General features: G+C 40.6%; 1 protein-coding gene across 1 annotated transcript; it reads right to left on the bottom strand.

Annotated features, from left to right (window-relative positions):
- Window positions 1-5,230: 5,230 nt before the first annotated feature.
- On the bottom strand, window positions 5,231-26,566 carry LOC143284118 (sterol regulatory element-binding protein 1-like). Its single transcript, XM_076590772.1, has 17 exons — window positions 26,408-26,566; window positions 23,493-24,301; window positions 21,280-21,654; window positions 20,610-20,724; window positions 19,476-19,625; window positions 18,618-18,821; window positions 18,073-18,257; window positions 17,398-17,650; window positions 15,917-16,083; window positions 15,380-15,542; window positions 14,171-14,261; window positions 13,490-13,593; window positions 12,463-12,595; window positions 11,480-11,654; window positions 8,998-9,165; window positions 7,828-7,936; window positions 5,231-6,831 (listed from the first exon to the last, which is right to left on the bottom strand). The coding sequence occupies exons 1-17, from the start codon at window positions 26,514-26,516 to the stop codon at window positions 6,596-6,598; spliced, it is 3,546 nt and encodes a 1,181-aa protein (XP_076446887.1). The 5' UTR covers window positions 26,517-26,566; the 3' UTR covers window positions 5,231-6,595.
- Window positions 26,567-27,567: the final 1,001 nt, after the last annotated feature.

Raw genomic sequence — 27,567 nt, 5'->3', positions numbered from 1 at the left:
CAAACATCGACACAAGTTTGATAAGAATGAGCAGACGAAATTTTCCTGGTACAACGAGTTGGAGAAAGCCTACATGTCATCATTAGAGTACACACCGGCTGAGGTGGTCGCTTCAACTAACTCAGTGGATCGTTCTCAATTAGGCATACCTACCCTGTTGCATTTCAACAGATTTCAGTTTTTAGGTTTTTGTCATAAACGGAACGTCCGTTTTCTGGAGAAAAAAACCCAAACAAACAAAACAAAAAAAACCACGCCTTCCCGTTCGTGTCAGCTACATATTCGATGGCCAGTGAGACCTGTCTGTCGTCAGTCCAAGAGAGCTATGTACTAAACTACTGTGCCCACCTTCCTGCCTCCCCTACCTTCTTTAACCCCTACCTCACCCTTCACACCCACTGGCAGAGCTGTACCCACCTTCCTCCCTCCCCAAACCTTCGTCCACCCCCACCTCACCGTCCACTCCCACTGGCAGAGGTGTCAAAATCACTGCAGCGCTATCCCGGTCCCCTCACCACCACCCCTCCTCTATACCACTACTCTCCTGTACTTGACTACGATCCCTCTCTCTCTCCCCAAGTCTCTGTCTCTCTCCCCAACGCTCTCTCTCTCTCTCTCTCTCTGCCTCTCACCTCTCACTCCCCCTCATCTCGGTGTTAAGGTCCTGTGTGCTGATAACAATATATATATATATATATATATATATATATATATATATATATATAATTAAAAAAGGAAACCGCCATTCTGTAGAATCATATATTCATAACTGAAATCAAGTCAACACAAACATAACCTCCTCAATTTTCCTCCCTTCCTTCTCATCCCCTCACCAGACTGCACCCCTCACTCACTCCTTGCTTCCTTCCACCAGGCACCACCTCCCATTTGCAGACTTGCTTTCCCACCCCCTGCACCGCGACCCCCTCCCCCTGTCCCCTCTTTACATGGACAAATGATGAAGACACTACACATATGAAATAAAAGGACAGTGTGGAAATCGTGGCCTGTTTGGCATCATGCCAATAGGTATACACTCAAGCCCCGTATCTAAACAACCATCATGTTGCTGTAACGGCTGTCTGCACCACCTTCCCTCTCACGAACTGTGACCCTTAACTATCTTACATACACACACTCACACACACAGAGCATGCACGTACACACATACACACACTCTCTCGCTCTTTCTCTGTCTATCTCTTATATTGTGTGTGTGTGTGTGTGTGTGTGTGTGTGTGTGCCACAGTTTACTAAGACAAATGATCTAGATTCTTTCAGACAGCTTGTTTTGTTTTGTCTTCACAAACAGTCCTTTGAAATTTGCACCCCTCAAGCGCCTTCCTGCCCTCCTCAACTTCTAGAAAGAAGGCCATGATATCTTTCAGGTTTTAGACCTATATGACCATCGTTCTGTGTGTGTGTGTGTCGCCGGGGGAGCGGGGTGGGGTGTGTGTGTGTGTGTGTGTGTGTGGGGGGGGTAATAAAAAAAAGACCATACTCTGTATGGTCAGCTGGGCTAAACTAAAATCATTAGTACTAATAGTGATAGTATTAATGTGAAATCTGCAATAGATAAATAATACAGGCACACTTGAGGAAGTTGAATCACAGCCTTGGACATGCTTGCTTGGTGCGCATTTTGAGGAAGAGTGTACTTTTTTTTTTTACAAGAATACACCAAATACAAATTATATACGGTAAAAACATGACTGGGAATGAAACAGTACCTTACAAGCAGCTATTTGATCTTCATTCATTGTTAAGGTGAAATATTTTCCACCATTTGTATATTTGATCTTCTTTCAAAGTTAAGATGAGTTATTTTCTACCATTTAAAATCTTTAATTCCCTCCGCTTGCGGTTCTTTCACATGTGGGAACAGGGATTCAGGATAAGATATAGATAAGAATCATATTGTCTTTAAATGCACAGAAATGTGTCTTTTGGCTCGAGTACATGTGACATTAGACATGTAATTAAAGCACAATCATTTTTAGAACATGAACATTGATGAAAACATGCCACAAGGACTTTTTGACAAGGTAAGAAAAACCACGTCATTGACACTGAAATAATGTATTGGATACGCTAAAACTGTGTAAAGCGCAATCAGGTACCAAAAAATTTCCAGGGCGAAGGCTTCAATGAGTTATGATAAAATTGATAGAATTACCAGTTGTTTTTTAAGTCACGTCACAATTCATCATTTATTTATATATTTATTCATTCATTTTTTAAGTTCCATATTTTGATGGATTCGCGCATGGAAAGATTGATTGATGGACTGGAAAGAAATTTTTGTTGTGGTAGTTGTTGTTGTCATCTGAACCTCGTATTTATCTGAAAGTTAGGGAGATTTAAAAAAACAAAAATGCATATTTTCGGATCACTTGATGTGGGTTTGGATCCAAAGCTATTTTAAGATAGTTTACTTCATTGTAACTACAAGAGAGATGTCATTCACTCACTTTCTGTGACATACATTGTAAGAATGAACTCATCTGTTTAGTGTTAAATACAGTTGCATCTCGAAGGGAAGGGTTCGTATAGTACATGAAGACCTTTGCTCTCCTTGAAGCAACGAACCCAAATTATTTCCGTGCTTTGAAACAGACGATATTTAAGGGACATCACTCTTGTAAATAATTATACTGGTATTAGGGCATGTTGGTACACATTTATATATCGGAATATATAAAATGAAATTAAAAAGAGAGAGAAAATGGTGACAACTGGTGGCATGAATATGAAGGCTCTTTTTCCCAAGAAGAGAGAGACAGAGAGAGGGAGATGGGATACAGACTGACTGACAGAGACATAGAAACAGAGAGGGGGAGGGGGAGGGAGGGTGTGCAGGGGGGTCGGGGGGACTGGGGGGGGGGGGGGGGGGAGAACACAATAGAGATTGAAAGACCGCAGGAGAATAAACAGATAAAACTGATAGTTTGTTTTGTTGAAGGTCAGTGGACGATCGAGTAAGCAGTTATTGACGTCAGCAGAAACTGACAGCTCAACTACTTTACGATTAGTGCAGGATCGCCTGGAAACCTGAAACTGATTCCTTTTGTTCTTTCTTCTCAGTTTCTTTCCTTTCTTTCTTACTTTGTCTTTTTAACAGGGGGTCATCCTCGGTACCATTTTTTGATTTCGTGCCACATGCGGCTCCTGTGTCGGATGTCATCAGTAATCATGTGATGTCGCATCAGAGTTTTGCTGGTGACACTCAACTTTATCAGTCGGCTACCACATCCCTGTCAATAAAGGATTTGTTTTCGTCTTGTTTAGACGAGCGGGGACACTTTAACTTCTGATCACAATTAACCTTCGCTGGCTATCGTGGGTCGTACACGACCCAGAAGGGTACAAAAACGCAAATATCTCAGCCAATTCTATTTTTCTACGAAATTTCAGAAATGCTTCCTACACCTAAAATGCCAATTTTTGCCAAAAAATGAAAAAAAAAAATCACCAATTAGTTAATGAGTAATTAAAGGTGGCGTTTTAACTACACACGGACGCTTGTGTGGGTCGTGTATGACCCATGCTTTTTAAAGAGGAAAAAACGTGGTCACCCCTCGAAAGCTCGTGTGGGTCACGCACAACCCGTACCTTTTTAATAGTGATTCCAGAAGGTTTAATTTGCAATTAGTGAAGGAAAATAAAGAAGTTTTACTTTCAATAGCCTCGATCACTACCCCACTACTCTCGCACTATCCCCCCCCCCCCCCCCCACCTCCTCCCTGTCCCGTCCCTTTCGCCTGTCCTCAGCTATAACCCCCTTCCACCCCTTTCTCTAACAGCATGTACCTGTGTGACTGAGTATCTCTGATTGTGCGTGTATAGGATGCTATGAGTCATCTCTCTCTCTGTCTGTCTGTATCTATCTGTGTGCATAAGCAGGGTTTGTATGTATGTGCATGTGGTGTTATGCATTTGTGTGTGTGATCAGTTGTGTGTGCGAGTGTGTGTATGTGCGTTTGTGTGAATGCGTGAGCATGTGTTTCTTCTTAGTGTATGTGTTCATGGGAGTCTCTGTGTGTGTGTGTGTGCGAGCGCATGTGTGTGTAATCAGTTGTTACGGTATGTTTTCCTTTTCTATATTTTGTTATAAGCTTTGGAGGAATATACAAAATTTTGTCTCTTTACAAAGTATGGGTCGTGCACAACTCACACAAGCTTTGGAGGAATATACAGGTTTTTGTCTCTTTAAAGGTATGGGTCATGGATGACCCACATGAGCTTCCGTGTGTAGTCAAAAGCGACAGGTTTATCTAAACTAGTTTCGTAACTTTTTCTCCCCATCCATTCCTCGTCTTAATTTTGTTCAAACAGGTTTATGTGAATCGAATGTTTGAAATTGTCTCCAGCCTCTGGGCGCTACTTCTTTATATTTGTGTTGGCATCTTCCTCTGCAGTATTGCTGATGGTCAGGATGACTGTTTCTCCATGACACAAATACACCCACATAATATGCACTCGCGCACCAACACACATGGAAGTAATGTGGATCCAGAGAACAGACATGGAATGGGCTACCTCAATCATGCTGACACTGTTTGAATTGTTTTTGGATTAGTGAGGAACTGCGTGTACTACATCTGTGGATGACTTGAAGGGATTGAAAACCCTCGACACTTTATGAAATCAATATGAACATTTTCCTCCCCTTCAGTCAAGTTTCACTACTGAGGGTTTGTTTGTTTTTTTGTAATATCAGCTTTTCACTCTTGCTCCTTGTTAAAATGAACAGATGCCAGGATGGAGCCGATAGAACTGAAGGCTGCAACTCAACAGAATCCACAGTTCTTAACTGTTCTCAGTTCCTTCAGGTGGAAAGATTCTTTGTCATTGTCACTGAATACACTGTCTAAATTCTGACATTAGATTGACCATTTGTAAAGGGAGTGTATGTGTGGTTGACTTGAGACCTTTCTAACATTGGAATGTTTACCAATAATTATCTTAGGTCAGTATATCTTATTGTATTGTCTTTTCTTGATGTTGTCAGTATTGCTTGAAAGCTTAAGATCTGTGGACAGGCACTATGTAAGCAACCCTTAACACCAGTGTCTTACAATTATCATAGGTCAGTATGATTATTTTTATCACAGCATCTTTCCTTGATGCAGTCAGCATTGACTGAAAAATATGGATATGTGAACAAGCACGATTATAGGTAGCCGAAGAAAGGTATCAATCATACTCACACACGAACAATACGTTTTAGTGGATTTTTTAATTTTTTATTCTGTTGTCATTCTCAACAATTACTCTGTCCAGCATCCATGATTATTATTTTCAGGACTCATCACAATGACTGACAAGACATACACAAGAAATGATCATATCATTTTATACAGCAACAATGAATCATTTTCTATTACACAGAATTCTGAAATGTACATTTACAAAATCTTGTCATTTAATCACATGAATTAAGTAAATCGATATTTTACTTGAATGATTTCTATTAATTCTCTTTCATGTTATTCACAAGTAATCATTTCCATCCCCATTAGATATCTTGACAATTTCATTCCAAAATCCCTTTTATTTTACTTGCTGTGTGTGCTTATGTGTGCGTTATTCCTCCATGTCCATGGTGCATGTCTTAAAATGTATACTGTATGCTACAACCAAAGTTTCTAATACATAGCAAAATGTGTTTTGTCTTGTATACACCACCATATAAATGATTCAATGTCTGACTTTGTTTCCAATATACAATATCCTGTTTTGTCAGAGGTGTAAGCTAAAGATCTGAACAACCCAACATCTCTTAACTTGACATTCTAATCCATCAATGTGGAGATCAGTTGCCAATCATTCTGCCACTGGGAAGAGTACAGCTAAGTCATAACTTCACCTTCAGACAATTATTCATAGGCACTGTCAGTAGGCACTTCTTTGTCAATTAACTCACCATGTATGTGCCTTCAGAATCATAATGCAACACTGTACAAAATCCTTAAAAAGAACAAAAGGAGACATGCAATGACTTATCAAAAAGAGGTTCATTAGGCACACCTGCAGTCCATTGCTGAATCCCCCCCCGCACCCCCTAAATTTTCAATTCAATGTGGCACAAAATTTGAGCAGAGCGGAAAACAATGTATGCACTGCGATATCACAAACTGAATGTTCCACATTCGTTTTTATGTTCTCTTCTGTTTCAGTTTTTCTGTCCAGTAAGTTGAGGGGAAAGACAGAAGGGAAAGAAGTTAAGGGGTACCAGCATTTTCAAAAGCATACACTAAAATATATTTGAAAGAAAAAGTTCCAAAGCATTATTAAAGTAGACAAAGGAAAAACTTTAAGTTTGGTCTTCTTGTTATGTAATTTCTTAAGTTATGGACATATCACAAATTGCTTCTAGATTTCTTACCTAAGAATGACAATATACCAAACCAAAAAAAATGGACAGGGCTTGTAACAATCCTGACCACCTGACAACTGTCCCCAGAACCTTTAAGAAGTCCACAGTATTTACTTCACACAATTGTGCTTGATAATGGTAGAACCAAGTAACGCTGTACAAAATTTGCACTAACGTGGAGAGATCATTCAAGTGGATTGTGCCGACTGCGCTGTACTAGCACTGAACGGAGATATCACTGGTCGCTGTACAACTGTCCATTTCCAGAAGAGCTTTCCGGCAAGCCTTGACAGACTTCTTATCACCGAGAGCCTCGTACATGCGGCTGGCTTCCTTGATGAGTCCTGCGCGCTCCTCAGAGCTGTGCATCAGGGTTTGAGGCAAGTGGCGGCCTGCCAACAGCAGTGCTGTGGCCTGCTCCCTCTCTGGTACTTCACCATCTGACCAATCACCTGAAGCATAGAAGACTAACCTGAGACATTCAGTCCATACTTAAGCAGAGCATTTACTTTACCCTTCATCTTTTTTGTGTGTGCTTTTATCAACCACTTCTGTAAGGACCGGTTGTACCTGAATTCTAAAATTCTATAACGAGGGAGAAAACCTAGTTTGACCATGAGTGATATTTAATACAGAACAGTTTATGTTCCCTGAAATTGTGTAGGACAACAATAAAATGTGTCAAATTAGTTGATTCTCTTCCTGTTGTATTTATCAATGGTAATATCAGAGAACACTCTCCACTCAAAGGAGAGGAAGGTAACGTAAGCAAAGAGAGGAAGGGCAACTACCCACTGAATGGTCATCATGTACAAAGAGAACCAGGGCAACTACCCACCCAATGGTCAGCATGTACATTGAAAACAAAGGCAACTGATCACCCAATGAGCATCATGTAAAAATAGAGTAAGAGCAACTACCCACCCAATGGTCAACACATTATGAAAGCTAAAGACAACAAGAGCAACTACCCACCCAATGGTCAACACATTATGAAAGCTAAAGACAACAAGGGCAACTACCCACCCAATGGTCAACACATGAAAACTTAACAGCAAGGGCAACCACCCACCCAATGGTCAACAAATCATGGAAACTGAAGACAGCAAGGGCAACTACCCACCCAATGGTCAACACATGAAAACTAACAGCAAGGGCAACTACCCACCCAATGGTCAACACATGAAAACAGCAAGGGCAACTACCCACCCAATGGTCAACACATGAAAACTAACAGCAAGGGCAACTACCCACCCAATGGTCAACACACGAAAACTTAACAGCAAGGGCAACTGCCCACCCAATGGTCAACACATGAAAACTTAACAGCAAGGGCAACCACCCACCCAATGGTCAACAAATCATGGAAACTGAAGACAGCAAGGCCAACTGCCCACCCAATGGTCAGCACATTATGAAAACAAAAGACAGTAAGGGCAACTACCCACCAGGGCAAGGCTTCAGGGCACGTCGACGGATGTTGCGATCCAAAAGCTGCTGCGTCCTTGCTGGGTTGGCCCCTGCCATCATGCGTGCTGTGGCTTCATGCAGAAACACCTGCCAGAGGAGAAGAAAACTGGCTGCAATTAGTCACAAGAATCATCTGCATTCCAGCAACACTCTTCTTCTTTCGTATCTGCCCACCTTCATCAAGCTGAAGATTCTGGCAGTACGACATGCACACAGTGTTTGACAGAAAGCGAGTGGAACAGACACAATGCCCAGAATCGAACACACACCACAGAAAGAAAAACCATGATGTATGTAAGCAGTCAATGATCTGTCTATCATTAGGAAAACGCACAAAGGACTGTACAAAGGCAGGTATTTTTGGATTCATTTGACAGTTTCTTTTTAATCAGTTAAGAAAGTTATGTGTAGATCACATCAAAAAAGAAAGGAGAAAAAAAGTTTTAAAAAAAAGAAGAAAAAAAAAAAGAAGAAGAAAATATAAAAGGTGCATACTTTTCAAAGAAACTGTCCCTCTTCCAGGTTTAGTACATACTGTGGTTTTGAATACAGCCTTGTACGGCACATACTGAAAGCACACGCTGTTATCTAATTTGGTCCTTGAAAACCATGAACCTAAGACTTTCTCCATGATGAGAAAAGGGAAAATAATGTTGCTATTGAAAAAAAAATCCTTCATGTAAATGTGGGATACTAAAACATTACAGCATGCACTTGATAAAACTGTCCTCCATTTTATGTATCAACCAATCCCCACCCTCCTTACTTCCCACCCCAATTTATCAACATCTTGTCTGTACACTACAGGTGTGTAAACTGACAAAACAGAACAAGGGCCCCACCCTCCTTACTTCCCACCCCAATTTATCAACATCTTGTCTGTACACTACAGGTGTGTAAACTGACAAAACAGAACAAGGGCCCCACCCTCCTTACTTCCCACCCCAATTTATCAACATCTTGTCTGTACACTACAGGTGTGTAAACTGACAAAACAGAACAAGGGCCCCACCCTCCTTACTTCCCACCCCAATTTATCAACATCTTGTCTGTACACTACAGGTGTGTAAACTGACAAAACAGAACAAGGGTAGGGCAAATCGCAAGCAAAATGAAAGAGATTATGAGACTGTGCTGAATTTTCTCACCTTTGACAGAGCAGCCTTGTGATTGCATGCAATCTTCCTCAGGCTGGTCAGGTCTTGCTGAAAGGCAATGAGCTCCACCTGGCTGGCCGGCCGGTCCATGGGCTGGGATATCTCCCACAGCTGTGTACGGGTCGTCAACAGCCAGTCACACAGGAGCAGTTGGATGGACTGAAAACATAATTGTTTTCTATTATTATCACCACCATCAGTATCATCTTTGTGCTTGGGCCACAATGGGTCATATCATGGCTGATACACTAGATACTGATCCTGCAGAACCCGGGGAAAACCTGGAAAAGAATGTTAGGAGCATGAAAAGCCCCATTTACACACAAACCTTGGAATGCCCCTGACACTGACAATTCCATCAGGTTTCCGCCTCAGGAATTAAAAAAAAAAAGCAAAAAAAAAAGCCATGAACATAAACATAATCAAAAGTAATACATAAAATTATATATAACAGGGGCATACAAAACCAAAGTTTGCTAATACACAAGTCACAAGTCCTTGCTGCTAAAAAGAGTATGACATAGCAAGAGTGCCATTAAGTCTAGAAAAAGGCCCCCAAAACATTCAAGACTCTCAAGAAAAAAATTACAGGTGAACAGACCAGCAAGGCTTTCTGGAAAATAAAGGAAAAGACAGAAAAAGAAGGAAAATCATGCCAAAATTATGAGTCAATGAAAACATTCTATGCCTCCGTGTGCACTTGACTCATTTCAATGCTGTCCACTTTTGGATGCTGCTGTCCCCTTTAGGGGAGGGAATGTGCATGCACGCAACAAATGCACACCAAAAGTTTTGTTTTTCATACACACTCTAACCAACTAAATCCTGTTCATCAGATTTTCAAACAAATCAGGACTGAAATTACCGGCTTTACTTACTGATGTCTTTAACAGAAAAACAACGCCTTCATCCCCCAACAATCGCTGCTTCATAATTTGTATATATTCTCTACTGTTGCATTGAGAGTAAATACAAGAGTACAGCAGATTTTATCTGCTTTTGTAACCATATGATCTTTGTTGGATATGCCAAAAACTACATGAGAAAAAATGCTTTTCCAATGCTATTGGTTAATCAGATGTTTCATTCTGGTATGCAAGAGTTTTGAGAGAAGCTACTTGTGCACTTCTTTATCAAAATCTTTCAATAACGTGGGATAAAAGCAGTACTGCTGTTTTCAGGAGAGTGTTATAGTCCACACAGGACTGTCAGCTGTAAGGGAGGATGTACAGTGTGTGCAGCAAGATTGAAAGTTAAAAAAATCACAAAGCAGCAACAATGACATGATAAGTTGACAACATGCAGATTCTGTATCTGTGAAATGTGCAGCAACAGGAGACTCACACCTGAATTGAGCCATTTCATTTTTGCCCAACCTCAGTGTTACGTAATCACCACTGAATGACTTGATGAAGGACCGCAGATCTAAACCTGAGCCCTGTTCATCACCTCTTACTGGAACAACTGTCCAATCTGTTCATCACCTCTTACTGGAACAACTGTCCAATCTTGCCCATCCAATCTTCATCCTCAAGTTGCCATGCATTTGTCAACAACATCCCATTCAGTGCAACTCCATGGACAAGCATGATGATGCGCAGCTGGCATGAAGGTATGTGTGACTTGGTATTTGCACTGCAGATGCATTGCATGTGTCTGACTTGATGCAATGCAACCTCAATGCACAACCACGACACACTGATCTCAGCCGCTCTGTCATCCTGGGGCTGGGCCTTGACGCTCTGCTCGCCACGACCTTGACAACCATGTGACTGTCTTATTTGTAGCTCAGATAATCTGACAGCCACGACAACTCTTCTTGACACCACAAGCTAGTTTCTGAGGACTCAACCTCCATGAAATCCAATCATGAACATGGCCCAGCCAACCACAAGGGCCCATTATCCTGATTTTTTCCTGCCATGGCATGGTCTTCTGAACACCCTGTGAAACAAGTTTCCAACACACATCCACTAAAAGCAGCAGTCCAAGCAAAGTACACACAGCAGTATATATATGTGTGTGTGTGTTGGAGCAGGCAGGGGAAAAGAGTAGTAAGAAAAGAATAAAGTTAAAGAAAACAACAGAACAAAAACTGTAGTCCATGTTATGTCCTTTTCCATCTGATACACATACACTGTGGGAGAGTTTTTTTTATTATTTTTTTTTTTTATTGCTATCATTGTTCTGCTGGTGTTTGTTCTGAATCATGAGACCATGTGTATGTTTTTCCCTGCAGACAAATGAATCTGCCCAATGTATCAAAAATGAATTTTTGTTGTATCTGCAATGTCATCCCATTAGAAATACATCCTTTCACTTGCAAAGTACAGATTATTTGTTCATACAAAAATTGGAAAGGACTGCATTTCATGTTATTTTTCTTCTTTGTCATTGTCTTTATATAAAAAAAACAACAAAACAAACAAACCCACCTGAAATGCCGTTTCTGATAACAAACAACAACAATTACCTTAATGGTCGTCTGTTCTTCTTCAGCATAAATCAGCTTGAGGCTCTCTCTCAGAAGGCGACCAGCACGGTCACACTGACGCAAGCAGAGGCGAGCGCGTGCGACATCAGAAGACTGCATGACCACGGACTTGCGAGCTTTGTACGCCAGATACACAGCCCTTGGCAGAGGATCGCTGAATGACAGCAAAGCCACAATGTGATATAAAAGCTGACATAATGTCTAAACATACTTTTCCATTTTGATACTGCCTTCTTTCCCAGATAATGAGAGCAACTGTATTTACAGAGTATAACAGATTGAGATTTTTAAACTGGCAACATTCATACAATCTGAAATTAACCAACTAGTAGAGCTCTTTAAAGTTATGAAATATACACATATAAGGGATGAAAAGATTCATAATTGAAGACTAAGAACCTTGAGAAAGAAAACCATTGTTTCCTTTGACAAAACAAGGCAGTGGACTGGGGTAAAGTAGAGAATGTAAATCTATGCCATTATGTACACTGTGGTGCCAAAGCTTTCACTTCTTGACAAACACTCTGCACTGGTGGTCTTATACATTACCTACAAAATCAAACATCTTTTCTTTCCTGCCTGAAGGTGTGCATTGATGACAATCATACCAGTCATGCATATGACATTTTATGTTTCAGGTCAAACACTCACACCAACCCCTTGTGATGCAGTTGTGGGACAACAGCGCCTGCCTAACACTGCACTGAAAACAGTTATTTTGTATACTGGGCACAGGACAATTGAAACACTACTGGAAAACAGTAATTCTGTATACTGGATGCCCAACAAATGAAACAACAGTACTCTTTATCAAGAGCACCCAGCGATTTAAACTCACAACCTTCTGAATGCAAACCTTGGTGATCCACCACTGTGAGGAAAGTGAAAACTGAAGCACTTGCAGGTCCAAACTGAACGCAACCACTGAACAGAAGCAGTCAAGCCCTAAAGGGGGAACTTACTCGGATGCCTGCAGCTGGGTGGGGAACATGTCCAGCAGGAGGTAGAGCTGAGCTGCCTTCTCGTCGTCGCCATTCAGCCAGCAGAAGGCCACAGACACCACCCCGGCCCACCACTGCACCACTTTGTCCACCACTGAAACATACCACCAGTCTTTGTCAACAGCATGCAAAGAGAGAACTGTAGAGATGCTAACCCCTGTCAAGTGTTTGTAGGAACAATCAGGAAATTGGGTAGGAACATTTTGAGTTTGGTAGGAACACACAGGCTCTGAGCCACATCAGGAAACATACAATTATCATTAAAAAAAAACCCAAAAAACAAAAAACAAAACAAAACAAACAAAAAAACAAAAAAAAAGAACAAAAACAAAGGGCATACAAATATTTGATTTAGCCACGTGCTTTCTTTCTTTGTGCCAACGACTGAGCTGATTGGTCCACCCAATGCTGCTTCAATGCAAACATGCACGCTATTAGCTGATCATCATCACCTGAGACCAAGGTTAGTAGTGACTGCCCTGGCCTCGTGATCGATAGGTCTAGAGAGTTTGGGCAATGTTACAAAAGGAAAGTACATGACCACGCTATGCAGTAAAAAATGAACTGGTCAGAACGATTTTGATGTTGGCGTAACGTCGGAACAAACTGCGATTGAGCGGAACAAAATACGGCGAAATAGTAACAGTTGGCATCTCTGGGACTATAACATACCGCTCACAACCAGTCTTTGTGAACAGGATGCAAAGAGGGAACTGGAATGTACAGCTCAAAGGAAAACCAAATTTTATACATGGCTGAAATATATCAGCATACATTTCAATGCATGCATGTAAGTGATTTCATTTACATATAATTTCAATGTGTTGTAATGAAAAGATAACAAACAGAAAGACAGGAGAAAAAACCTGAAAACAGCGAATCGGTGATACTATCAGGAATTGAAAGAATTCAGTATTTCATAAATCAAGCTATGTTCCACAATTTTGGGGAGGAAAATGAGAGTTAAATGTAGTTTGTATGATCTTACCAGGTACAGATTTAAAGCATGAAGTAGCTGGTGATGACATGCTAACAGTAGAGCATTCCATCAGCATGTACGTGTATTCCATAACGTTCAACGGCCTGGATTTCCTGGGGGAATAAAATAATCAAATATTATAGATTGAAACAAGTCTGTAATTCCTCCAATTTATACATAGATGTCATTATTACTTTACATGATGTGGAAGACCTCTGGCTGATACGCAAGAAGAGGCCACAACAGATTACAGTATAACAAATCTCTAGGTCAAGCACAAAATCTGGACTCTTCAGTCGACTATTTTCCGGTTTCCACACCATTTTTTTGTTTTTCCAAGTCAGCTTTAGTATAGCATTTTCAGCGTTCCATGAAGATACAGCGAGAGAGACAAATACTAGGGAGAGGAGGTTATCAGCTGTAGCTACTTTTGTTTTCTCTGCAGGTAGTAGTTTGCAAAGGACAGGAATCAGACCCCTGCCGGAGTCTGCACTAGTGGGTCACAGTTAAGTATGTGTAATAAAATACTGATTAAGAACAGTACTCAGTTTTCCTATGTATTTGTTTCTAAAGGATTTTATTAACTTCAGTAACATCTCTATCAACTCACAACTCAGTGAAAAATTCTTTAGTCTCTCTCTCTGGGGGAAGGACAAGTGAAAAAAACATAAGATCAAAATGTATACTCACCCAAAAGGATCTTGTGGTGACAACAAAGCCACCATGCTCCTTTCCAGCAAATGTTCTCTGAAGGCCTGTGTCACTCTGGCCAATGGATCCACTGAAAACAGAAACAAAGCACTTTACAAAGACAAACAAAAAAACACTGATGACAGTGTAACTCGTACTAGACTGTACTGTGTGCAAACTTTAACTCTCTCTGAATCAAGGCCAGTCATTGCGTGTGTTTGTGTGATTGTATGTGCAAGTGTGATACTCTGTGTGTGTGTGTGTGTGTGTGTGTGTGTGTGTGTGTGTGCCAGTGCATGTGAAATGCACATTGTGTGACTGTACGAACTGTTTTGCAGTGTGTGTGTGTGTGTGTGTGTGTGTGTGTGTGTGTGTGTGTGTGTGTGTGCGTGCGTGCCAGTGCATGTGAAATGCACATTGTGTGACTGTACAAACTGTTTTGCAATGTGTGTGTGTGTGCGCCAGTGTGTGTGCGCCAGTGCATGTGAAATGCACATTGTGTGACTGTACGAACTGTTTTGCAGTGTGTGTGTGTGTGTGTGTGTGTGTGTGTGTGTGTGTGTGTGTGTGTGTGTGTGTGTGTGCGCGCCAGTGCATGTGAAATGCACATTGTGTGACTGTACGAACTGTTTTGCAGTGTGTGTGTGTGTGTGTGTGTGTGTGTGCGTGCGCCAGTGCATGTGAAATGCACATTGTGTGACTGTACGAACTGTTTTGCAGTGTGTGTGTGTGTGTGTGTGTGTGTGTGCGCGCGCGCGCCAGTGCATGTGAAATGCACATTGTGTGACTGTACGAACTGTTTTGTAATGCAGTAAAAAGATTTATTCTCAAAGCATACACAACACTGGTAAACTCCTCACCCGCCATGCTGCTAGAGTTTTATTGTTACTCATATACATTTCTAAAGCCCTGCTAAAACAATCTCAAGTACATGTTTTATTGTTACTCATATACATTTCTAAAGCCCTGCTAAAACAATCTGAAGTACATGTTTTATTGTTACTCATATACATTTCTAAAGCCCTGCTAAAACAATCTCAAGTACATGTTTTATTGTTACTCATATACATTTCTAAAGCCCTGCTAAAACAATCTCAAGTACATGTCTTATTGTTACTCATATACATTTCTAAAGCCCTGCTAAAACAATCTCAAGTACATGTAATTATCATTCCAATAATATGAAAAAAAAAAGTCCAGAGTTCTCACCTTTAGACCCCATGCTGGACAGAACAGATGTGGAACTTGTACACACAGGCTTGCAGTGGGCAAAGAAGCTGTGACCTTCGGAATGGAGCAACCACTTCATGTTGGCTGGCACCTGCTCACTGTTTCGGGTGCAGACACCTTGCGCCCGCCGCAGGAAATAGTGCTGTGGAAAAAAAGAAAACCCAGGAAATGTGTTACCTTGGTGGTCATCAAAGTCAGTGAAATATATTTCTTTGGACTGAACTTTCCAAAGTTTTTTTTTGTTTTGTGTTTTTATTAATCACACAGAACTGCCAGATTTCTGAGGATGCTTTTCCTGAACAAGGAACACAAAGTTTGTGAAGATTTTAAGCCCAGCAAACCAAACGACCAAATGAAAGCTGAGAGCATATTAAAAGAAAAAAAAAAAGTCACATGATATATTCAAAAAGACCAAATCAAACTGCAAACCACGCCAAAATGAAGCTGCTAAACAAAAGGCAACTCTTCTGTCTTTGCAACTGTCTGTACCCACGGTGAACTTCAAAGAGGACTTACCGCCAAGAAACTGAAACATGAGGGGAGAGCCGCCTTGGCTTGTACAGCGCTGGTGGCATAAATTTCTGCCAGCAGCCATCTGGAAATGGAGTCCCTGGCCACCTCCGCCATGTTGACGGCACTCAGCGCCATGTGCAGGCCTGACAGACTGCTGCCTTGCTGGTGACCTGAGCAACACACAACATTCACCAGGTACACACTCAGTGCAATCCATGATCATGCACAAAACACACACACACAATACATATATATATATATATATATATATATATATATATATATATATATATATATATATAGACCTGATCAACACACACCATTCACCAGGTACACACACAGTGCAATCCATGATCATGCACAACACACACACTATATATATATATATATAGACCTGATCAACACACACCATTCACCAGGTACACACACAGTGCAATCCATGATCATGCACAACACACACACATATATATATATATATATATAGACCTGATCAACACACAGCATTCACCAGGTACACACGGTGCAATCCATGATCATGCATAACACACACACATACACTATATATATATAGACCTGATCAACACACAACATTCACCAGGTACACACTCAGTGCAATCCATGATCATGCACAAAACACACACACACACTATATATATATATATATATAGAAAGAGAGAGAGAGAGAGAGAGAGAGAGACCTGATCAACACACAGCATTCACCAGGTACACACTCAGTGCAATCCATGATCATGCACAGCACACACTATATATATACACTATATATATATATATATATATATATATATATATATATATATATATATATATATATATATATATATATATATACCTGATCAACACACAGCATTCACCAGGTACACACAGTGCAATCCATGATCATGCACAACACACACACACTATATATATATATAGACCTGATCAACACACAGCATTCACCAGGTACACACTCAGTGCAATCCATGATCATGCACAAAACACACACACACACACTATATATATATATATATAGACCTGATCAACACACAACATTCACCAGGTACACACTCAGTGCAATCCATGATCATGCACAAAACACACACACACTATATATATATATAGACTTGATCAACACACAGCATTCACCAGGTACACACAGTGCATGTCATGATCAAGCAAAACATACATACACACACAATATATATATATATATATTGTTTAGTCAACATGTGCATACATCAGTACATCATGTACACACATCATGAACAAAAAGGGTTGAGACACTGAATTCTGAATCCCATATTGTTGCCACTGACATGGCGTTGAGATTTTTACTTTCAAAACATGCAAAGCTCTAATTCTTTTATCTTAAGTAGTTGTTCACCTAGATCTTTCTTGATGTCATATCAACAAGGTCAGGGACTTACTGAAATAAATGGTAAAAGAGTGAGTGGAGGTCAATTCCGGTCAATCTAATAACACGCTACCTGTAAGGTGGAGCTGATTCAGCTGATGATAAACAAGGGCGGCCTCACAGGCCGACTCCTTCACATCAGCTTTGGACCCCTGCAGGTTCTCTGCCCAGGTGACAAACCAGCGCCCAAGGTACAGGTTGTACAGCCCGTGACGGAACAACTGCCACATGACCCCCAAGGTAGTGTCGCTCCTGGATGTGGGCAGAGGCCGACCAAGAGACTGCAGACAGTGGTGGAGTTGTTGACCCACTGAGCAGTAGTTTTCCTGGAAGCACATTATGATTAAGACATCATGAAAGACGTCCAAGCTCCTGCTCACATCCAACACAAAAAGGATTTTTTTTCAATCAAACTAACAAAAAACAAAAAAAAAAGCAGTGTACAAATTCTCAATTGTACACTACATCAGAAATGTGAAAAACAAAGAGAAGAACTCATTCAGGAGTAAAATCCTGCAAAAATAGGTGCACTTCAAGATGGGAATTTGTTCGGATCATAAATCAAAACCACTAAGCAGTTTACACCTTAAGTGCCAACTCCACCCAACCTTTATGCTAAGTCTTACATTGTCTAAAGTGATTCTTAATCCGAAGTTGGAAAAAAGTCCCCAGATATAATTCTATACACTGTCAACTCCAATGACAAAGCCAGCTCTGCAGAGCCTTTAAAATGTGCAAAGCAACTCACTTTTTCCAAGTCCACCTGCGCCTGACGCCGATGTCTCCAGTAGCTGACTGAGGCAGTGGTGTTTTTGCGCATCACTGGCTCTCCATACACCAGCACCTTGGCCAGGACCACCCCCACCACCACAGCATTCAGCAACCACATCATCATCCGGGGAAAGAACCATGATGTCAGCGTCTCCAGCCAACCTGTCAGATGCACAGGATGTAATAATAATAATAGTAATAATAAATGTACATATGTAGTACTAAATCTTGTGAAAAAAAAAATCAAAGCGCTTCCACACTAGACACCCACAAATCTGAATCAAAAGGATTAAATTTTATTACCCACCTTAACCCCCCCAACCCACCCCCTTCCCCCTCTAAAGTCTGCAATTCAATCATAACAGAAACCGTCTTCCTCCAACTACAACTTGTGTGTATGTCACTCAGAAAATGATGAGTTAATCAGGTGATGATGTGGTTTCGAGAATTCGCCCTCGCTGGCCCTGTCATACAAAAAAAAACCACCGATAGAACATGACCTGGAAACATTTGGAAACTGACCCATCGCTGACTGGTCCTCCATGCCCTGCAGTGTGCGGCCAACATGTCCCCCCGAGTGCGGCGCTCCTTGCAGCTGGGATGCAAACAGCAAGTTGACTGGGTTGAAAGCCAGGATGCCCAGCATGAAGACACACAAGGCCAGACGGGAGCGGTCCAACATGCCCTGACCCACATTCACACTGTTCGCATCCTCCTGCATGGAGTCTGTAATCAACAACAGGCACTGTGGATTAAAAAAACAAAACAAAAACAAACCACCACCAAAAATAACCAATAGTGAATCATATTCCTGTGGATTTTTAACTACTTCTGTCTCCCCCCTCACCAACTCTGTTTCCATTTTTTTAACTTCACACCTATAGAGCCAAGTTATGCTTGAATGCACCCTATTCCTGAGAACCTTAAACACCGAATCTCTTTCATGAAACCCAGTTCTCATAGTTTCTTACACCATCTAGCGGCTACTCTTAACAGGCCCATTGCTGTAGGTCCACTATCACATAATCCCATGGGACAGACAAGTCAGTTTATTAAGAACCAATCTGTCATGGCTTCTTTCACTAGGAAACCGGATTTCGTTTTATCACTAAAAATATGCAATGTACACTTACTGCCTTTCAAATCTGTAACTCATCAATCTGATTATTCTGACTTAACTTCAGCAATGCTGTGATAAAACAAACAAAAAAAAAGTATACATTTCTCCCTTCTTATGGATAAAATAAAACAAGAGTTAAGAAATTAGGCGAGATCATAACACAAAATACTCAACACAGCAAGTCATAGCTAAGTGTATAAGCTTACTGAACTCTAAAAATCAATGAAATGTGAAATTCTCAAAACGTGAAACGTACTAACCCTGCAGTTCATCAAAGCCCGGACTGCTGGGAGCAGAGTTGTCGCTCTGCGGCGGAGAACTCATAGGGGAGTCATGATCAGAGCTGGGCGGGGTCAGTGCCATTACTGTCATGTCCATGTTGTCACTCAGTTTCAGCAAGTCTTCCATATCTGCCAAACAAGCCAAGAACAGTTGACAATCAAAAGTCTTGGTTCTGATTGAGTGGAAATCTCTTCACATCTGTTTTATGCATGCACTGGGAAAAAAAAAAAAAAAAAAAAAAAAAGCCCCCCCCCCCCCCCCCCCCCCCAAAAAAAAAAAGAAGAAAAAAAAGGAAGAAACCAAATTACATTATTTTTGCTCTGGGGATGAATGAGTCAACATAGAGGTAAATTTCAAGGATTGGTTCCATCATTTCTTTCAGTTACAATGAAACTTAATCTTGACAAACATAACTTTCTTGAATTAAACTCAAATTCATTTAATAATCATCATAATAATTAGTATTTAAATAGCGCTGAATCTTGTGCAGAGACAAATCAAAGTGCTTTCAAACCAGTCATTCACACGCATGCATCACTCTAAACTTGAGAAACTGAAGACAAAGAAGAGGCAGGGGAAGGAGGCTATCTTGGAAAAAGGTGGGTTTTAAGACACTTGAAAGAGGTGAGTGTGAAGACCTGACTTAGCGAAAGAGGAAGTCAATTCCAAAATCACTTGAGAGGTGAGTGTGGAGACCTGACTTAGCGAAAGAGGAAGTTAATTCCAAAATCAAAGTCCACAGACAGAGCGAGAACAGCGGCTGACAGTGGAGTGTTTGAATCTGGGTATGCGTAAACAGAACGGGTCTGAAACCAATCATAGAGAGCGAGATGGGATGTAGAGGTAAAGGCAGCCACAGAGATAGGAAGGGGCAGATTTATGGCTATGCAAGTCCCTTAAAAGCAACAAGTAAAAAAAAAACAACATTGTGTTCCTGTGTCAAATATGAAACAATATGTTATCGATTAGCCAGACTTTTCTGGAAGCATTCTCTTATGTGCCAAAAGCTGTAATTACATCTGATGAACAGTTTGAACAATTCAAAGTCCTAAGTTGTCTGATAGACAACTGAAGCAAAAGCAAAACCCTTACAGATTTACAAGTCCACTTACTCTGCTTCTTGATAGCGATTTTGAGAGCCATGTTCTCCTGCTTCAGTCGGTTGTTGCTGTTTTGCAGGTAGTGTATCATGTCGATGGCTTTCCTCAAAATGGCCGATTTGTTGAGCTAGCAAACAAAAACAGTGCACAACTAGTAAATAAATCTGAAGCTTGCTTATACATTCATAAAGTTAGCATTGTTTAACATGGGTGTGTGTATATGTGTGCTGCATATGTGATGGCACACTTATGGAGAGGGGGGTAATGGGGAAAAGGACAAATAAGACAATGCAAAATAAATTGTTAAATTATAGTTTGCATTGAATTTGTATCTCTCCTTTCAAACATTTGTTTCATGATCAAAAACCCTGTCTGTTTCTATTTCCCCCAGTTCCATTTTAATGACTGATGCAAATAATATTCAATGTGATACAAGAGACAGACAGGCAGATGGGAAGACATTTTATGAGCGTGCAAATCTAAATTATGCTATCAAAAAAGATGGGGTCTGCTATTCAATTAACTATTGAAACAAGTCTCAAGTATGATCTGTGAGCTTACAATGCACATGAATCCGCAGGCATGAATTTTCGTCTTCCAGTTTGTCTAACTATACTGCATGCAGAAAAAGCACTTTCACCTCACTTTTGTGATAGTATAGCATAAAAGCCTGTCAACACACCTTAGCTTCTTTGCCAGCAACCAGATCTTTCAGTTCCACTATCTTGTCGTTGATGCTCAGGCGGTATCGTTTTTCTATAGCGTTGTGTGCCGTCCTCTTTTCTCCCTTGTTCTTCAACTTGGGCGTGGTATTCAGTCGGTTGATTGGCATCTTATCACCATCCACTACTTGTACGGGGATGCTGGTGGTGAGGATTGTGTTGCCATTAGTGACCAGTGTTTGTACAGGACTGGTGGAGACACTGGGGACAGTGGAAGTGGCAGGCGTTGGGGTGTAGGTGGCGGGTGCAGCTGCCAGGGTCACTGTTGAGGTGTCGGTTGTTGCCGGGGTGCTGCTGCTGCCAGCCAGTTTCAACAAATGGGACTGCAGAAGCAACTGGGAGAACACAGCAATACGCCAGGGTTATTACTAAATATATGCTTTAAAAAATTCACATAAGGTGTTTTGCGGATGACTTTCATGTTCATTGTCTCAACTGTGCAAGAGGGAAACCATTTCATCTTATCAAACAAAAAAGTCTGGTGCTGCTCATTCATTTTCAGCCTAGTATATGTCACTACCACATACTGTCCATGTGTGTGTGTGTACACGTGTACGTACGTGTGTGCGTGTGTGTGTGCATATATATATATATATATATATATATATATATATATATGCATGCACATGTAAGCTGTCCTTGTTATAAATAAATGCGCATATTATTGCTGAGAATAAGGTTAGAGAAGAAAAGTGTTTGGGATGGGTGGGGGGAGGGTACGGACTTTTACAAAACTGTTCGTCTGCCATTTAAGAATATCTAAATGTATCTTTATTAGTATTCTGAATCATTCTGAACTTCATGGCCACTTGAACCATGCAGCTTACACATTCATCAAAACCTAAATTAACAATCACAACTACTTAGCCCTTTCAGTACTGCAAGGATTACTGCTTGTGCAACCTTCTTGCCTTGAAAGTTTAAGCAACATTTATATTAGATCATTCAAAAACTAAAATAATGACCGTCTGCACAGACCAAGCATCATCTGTCAATAGTAACAATTCTTTCTGTCAGTTCGGTCTATAAGCCGCGACTTTGTCTCCCAGCTTCAACCTCTGCAGCTTATACAATGATGCGGCTTATCGGAGGATTTTAACAATCCCAGGAGTGTCATGTTCTCGTCTATTCTTAGCTGCCCTTCAACTCACCAAAATCATGACTTCTGTCCATGAATTTTTGGATGAGCTTCTGGTTAGTGTGCTAACTGTTCACGTTTTAAAAATAAAATCCGCACACATTAAAGCCTTCAGATAAGCATTCAGGTCTACTCTGCTCAAGCGCGCACCCTCATCATGCCGAAAATGCGACGTAATGCCTATGATGCAGCCTTCAAATTGAAGCTGATCGACCTAGCAGACGACAGTGCATGCGACGAACCAGCAGTGACTTCCACCTTGCGTTCATGTTCATCAAGTGAAAGTGAGGCTGAAGTCAGTGACAAGATGGCGGAGGAAGCTGTGCTGGGTCTCTTCAACTCAGACACTGAAGACAATTTCAGTGGATTCAGTGAGCAGGATGATGTTGAATAAATTTGACTATCCCTAAATTAGGGATCTTATTTTCATTGTTTATTTTATATTTTTTGTGACACGAGCAGTATTTTCGCTTGCTTTTCTTTGTGTTGTTTCCGCTTGTGTTTATTTCATAACCTACAGTATTGACAGCTTTTCTGTAGTATCGGTATGTGTTCCGGTACCGGTAATAAGTGCGGCTTATAAGCCAGTGTGGCTTATTTGTGTATGAAGTTAAATGTTTTTTTAAATTAGTGGGTGCGGCTTATACACCAGTGCACTCAACAGACCCAACTTTACGGTACATTTAAGAACAATTTGCTTAATACTTGTTGAGAAGTAAACCATAACTTTCTACCTATGAGCATGAACAAAACCTGCAAATACAGAGTTTGAAAATGCTCGAACTGCACCTGAACTTAAGTTGCTAAGAAGTTTATTAGTCCCTTCTGTTTACATTTAGCTGACATATTAAAAAAAAAAAAAAATTATGAACCAGGAGTGCAAAAATATGTACACTGGTACCAGAAAACAGCCTGGGTGACGGATGGAATGAACTAAGCTATAGAGTTAATGAATGAATAATTATAATACTAATTCAGGAAGACCAGATATGACAAAACTCATGAACAGTGGAAGAAAAATGTAATTGAAGTTACCTGCTGCAACTGCTGAAGACTGACTTGGCCAGCATTCTGAGCAGGCGTAGCTGCTGGTGCTGCAGTGACCTGGGGTGGCTGTGAGCCAACCACTTGCACCTGCTGAACGGGCCGGGAATTCAGAGACACCGGGGTGCTGGCAGGCGTGGCACTGGCCAAAGGCTGCTGCAGTATCAATTTCAGCTGATGCTGATTGGTTCCTGAAGTGATACCACCACCACTCTGAGCTGCCTGTGTGATTGTGGCCATCGCCTGCTGTAACTGTCTCTGTTGTTCCTGCTGCTGCTGTTGTTGCTTAAGGAGTAGATGCTGCTGCAGCTGCTTTTGTTTCGCCATTTGCACTTGCTGCTGCAGACGTGCTGCTGCCTGATATAGCTGGGTTGCACTCTGAGTGCCATCATTTAGGTTCAACAGTGCCTTGGAAAGCAGAGTGACAGTGGGATCCACTTCTGTATCTCCTGTCAGAATACTGGTCGTGCCGTTGTTCACAGAGTCCACAACACTCTCCCGCTTCAGCTTTGATGCCTCTTGCAAATCCAGTAATGATTTCAGAGCATTCTGAGACAGCTGAGTTCCGATCAGCTCACTGGTTGAAGCCAGGGCTGTCTGTGTCTGTGCAAATGCAGGGAAAGATAGTTCAGGTTCTTGTTTGACCACTGGTTCAGGTTTGACCACACAGGGTGTGGAAACAATGTCTGAAGCACCAAGATTGCATGTGGCATCCTGAAGTCCATCTTGAAGCAAGGATGTGTCAAACAAATCTGCAGCTTGAGGAAGCTCTCCATTGATGTACTGGATAATATCAATGTCTGCAAATAAAAGATTGGAATTAACTTCTTTTTTTTCTTCTTTTTTTTTTTTAAAAGACAAGATGGCAAAAAAGAAAATAAAAGGATAAAAATGCAATATCCACATTTCTTACCCTCCACTCTACTGTGTGAATGACGGAGTAAATGTCCACGCCTTGTTGAGAACACTAATCATTCCATCTTGAGGGGAAAAACTGTGGATATTGCTGATAAAAATTTTAAATGGCGATGACCGAATGGTCAGTTAGAATATTCTGGTCTGGAAACACAATACTCGGCACCCATTTAGTAGATGGCATGGCACTGACAGTGACAATGATTTTTTTCATTCTTTCTCCGACCCTCCCACTCCAATGCTATCTAAACCTAAGCCATTCTGCTCAAAGTGGTTCAGTATATACGCAGGCACAAGACCTTGAACAAAGGTCAGGTCAAAACTATTCTTCATAAAAGTCAGTTTTAAGATTTGATATTTCACACAAATTTGCTGTAAACTGCATCCACATTTTTTTCATTTTATTGTAAATTAAATGTGTGAAAAAACAGAGTCAAAGCTAGCCGAAAAAACAAAATACTCCTACTTCAGTCAAGACCTTGCTTGAGTCATTTTGTAAGAAAACTGAGTCAAGTATCAGACTCAATCAACTTGAACCTGTGACCTTAAAATCAAGGTAAAAATGATCATACTGGTTAAATTTCTATTTCAATATTCCAAGCCACTGATAACCTATTAAAACTATTAATACGAAGAAGTGAAAAACTATATGTATTAATATCTATCAAAAAGTATCCATATCTATTAACTTTGCATATATATAAAAACTTTTTTTTTAACCCAACTCTTTTCACATTCACTAAAACTATGTATTAATATCTATCAAAAAGTATCCATATCTATTAACTTCGCATATATATAAAAACTTTTTTTTTTAAACCCAACTCTTTTCACATTCACTAAAACTATGTATTAATATCTATCAAAAAGTATCCATATCTATTAACTTCGCATATATATATAAACTTTTTTTTTAACCCAACTCTTTTCACATTCACTAAAACTATGTATTAATATCTATCAAAAAGTATCCATATTTAACTTCGCATATATATAAAAACTTTTTTTTTAACCCAACTCTTTTCACATTCATTAAAACTGGGTTTTAGTTTCTGCAGTATCAGGCTGCCAAAGCATGCAGACTGATGCATCCTACACCACATCTAAAAAAAAAAAAAAAAATTAAAAAAAGGAACTTATGAAGGTTTAGGGGATAAACATTGTGACTTTTAATAAAACTTGTTATGTGGACTGTAGGGTAATGCTTAATAAAGTGAACTGTTGGAAAATGCTAGATGATAAAAATATCATTTATCACTGAATGTCATATAGATCTATATAATTTACTGATATAGGTTGGTTATGTACAACTTTTAACTATAAATTAAGATTGGCAGCTTTCAGCACTAATACAAAATTTTAACCCATAATTCAAGTTAACTTTTAGATGTGCACTGCTTGAAGGCACTGCTAAATAACTGATCTGTGTTGTGTGGTATACATGTAAGTCTGTACCGCATCTGATCTGTGCGGATGCAAGATAAGAACTGGTATCGTGCATCATTTCTTGTGAACCCTATAAATATCAACTGTATGTTACAAATGCACCACTTTTTAGTGTTAAATAGTTTAACACAACTCATGAGAAAAGCATATCGACCACAGAGGTCGATAGGATAATACCTATTTGATCTGACGCAAGCAAATATGTGATGCGCAAGTAAAAGTAGCATACCAACATTGCTATTTCCATCGGCTGTATGTTTTCGGAGACCGTTTAAATTTATACGACAAAAGATGATCGAATGAATGCTTTGCCGAAAAGATATTCGATCATAAAAGATCTACTGACTATCCCTCTGCAGTGTCTGTCAGTAGGATTTTGTACACGACAGATTTGTTTTCAGCTGAGCTGAAATATGAGCGCATGCGCTCAAACACAAACAAACCTCAGGAGTGATTTCAGACGCCAGACTCACACCACTTATTCTTTTTATTATTGAAAATCCAAGGCATGATAAATGCAACAAAAAAGTGAAAACGTAGCTTACCTTCTACTCCACCAAAACCACCAGAATCAAACTCGGTAGAAGTCAATAAATCGGATCCAAGATCAGGAAATGTATCAGCATCAACCGACCAGTTCATCTGATCAGCCATGTTGATTTGCGTCTGCTAGTTGCGCCACGAGACGTCAGCCAATCGGCGTTGAGCGGAGCATCGGATGATTTTTCGTCACAGCTCGTATGCTTATTATTTATGTAAATTTACCGGAACCAGGTCATACGAGAATTCAGGCCACATACGAAATTGCCAAATTACATATTTCATTTCCGATAAAAAGTAGTAGTTTTTACACGATGGATTCTGCGGGATGGAGGTGGGGTTGGTAGGGCAGAAGAATGCTTCATTGAGCTATATTTATATTCCAAAACATAATTATGCGTGTTCTTCTTTCTTATTATCGCCTATTCACATATTGCAATTTTAGACAAGAAAAAGTGAGGGGAAAAGAAAGAACACACAGACACACGCATGGCACACACGGCACACACAGATAAACACACACACACACACACACACGCACAAACACACGCACACACACACACGCGCGCGCGCGCGCGCGTATGCACACAATCTTACATAGGCCAAAAGGAGCGAGAACGATCAATAACTATGTAAGTTATAGACCGGCTTTGGAAGAAATTAAAGCAAATCTGTCTAAAGGCCCGTTTGAAATATTTAACAATAACAATTCGAGATCGTTAATAATAATTGAAAACTACCCATAAACGTTGATAATCTCGCCGGACTCTTGGTTTTCACATTAGTTGTGTGTGTGTGTGTGTGTGTGTGTGTGTGTGTGTGTGTGTGTGTGTGTGTGTGTGTGTGTGTGTGTGTGTGTGTGTGTGTGCGTGTCTCAGTGTCTGTGTCTGTGTGTGTATGTCTGTCTGTCTGTCTGTGTGTCTGTGTCTGTGTCCGAGTCTGTGTGTCACTGATTGTGTCAGTCACCGCAGAGTGTGTGTGTACTGGTCAATGAGTGTCAGTGTGTGTGTGTGTGTGTGTGTGTGTGTGTGTGTGTGTGTGTGTGTGTGTGTGTGTGTGTGACGGTGTGTGTGTCAACTGATGTGTGTGTGGGGGTGGGGGGGGGGAGGGGGGAGGGGGGGGGGCGGGTGGCGGGGGGTGTCAGTCTGTGTCTGTGTGTCACTGA

The sequence above is a fragment of the Babylonia areolata genome, chromosome 7, assembly GCF_041734735.1.
Source record: "Babylonia areolata isolate BAREFJ2019XMU chromosome 7, ASM4173473v1, whole genome shotgun sequence".
NCBI classification, from domain to species: Eukaryota; Metazoa; Mollusca; class Gastropoda; order Neogastropoda; family Buccinidae; genus Babylonia; species Babylonia areolata.
This window is presented reverse-complemented; position numbering and strand designations above follow the sequence as displayed.

Coding starts and splice junctions, on each gene's coding strand:
- LOC143284118 (XM_076590772.1), bottom strand. CDS start 26,516: ATGGCTGATCAGATGAACTGGTCGGTTGATGCTGATACATTTCCTGAT. Junction 15,543..15,916: donor CATGTTTCAGTTTCTTGGCG/GTAAGTCCTCTT, acceptor TTTTTTCCACAG/CACTATTTCCTGCGGCGGGC. Junction 6,832..7,827: donor TGCCCTGAAGCCTTGCCCTG/GTGGGTAGTTGC, acceptor TCTATGCTTCAG/GTGATTGGTCAGATGGTGAA.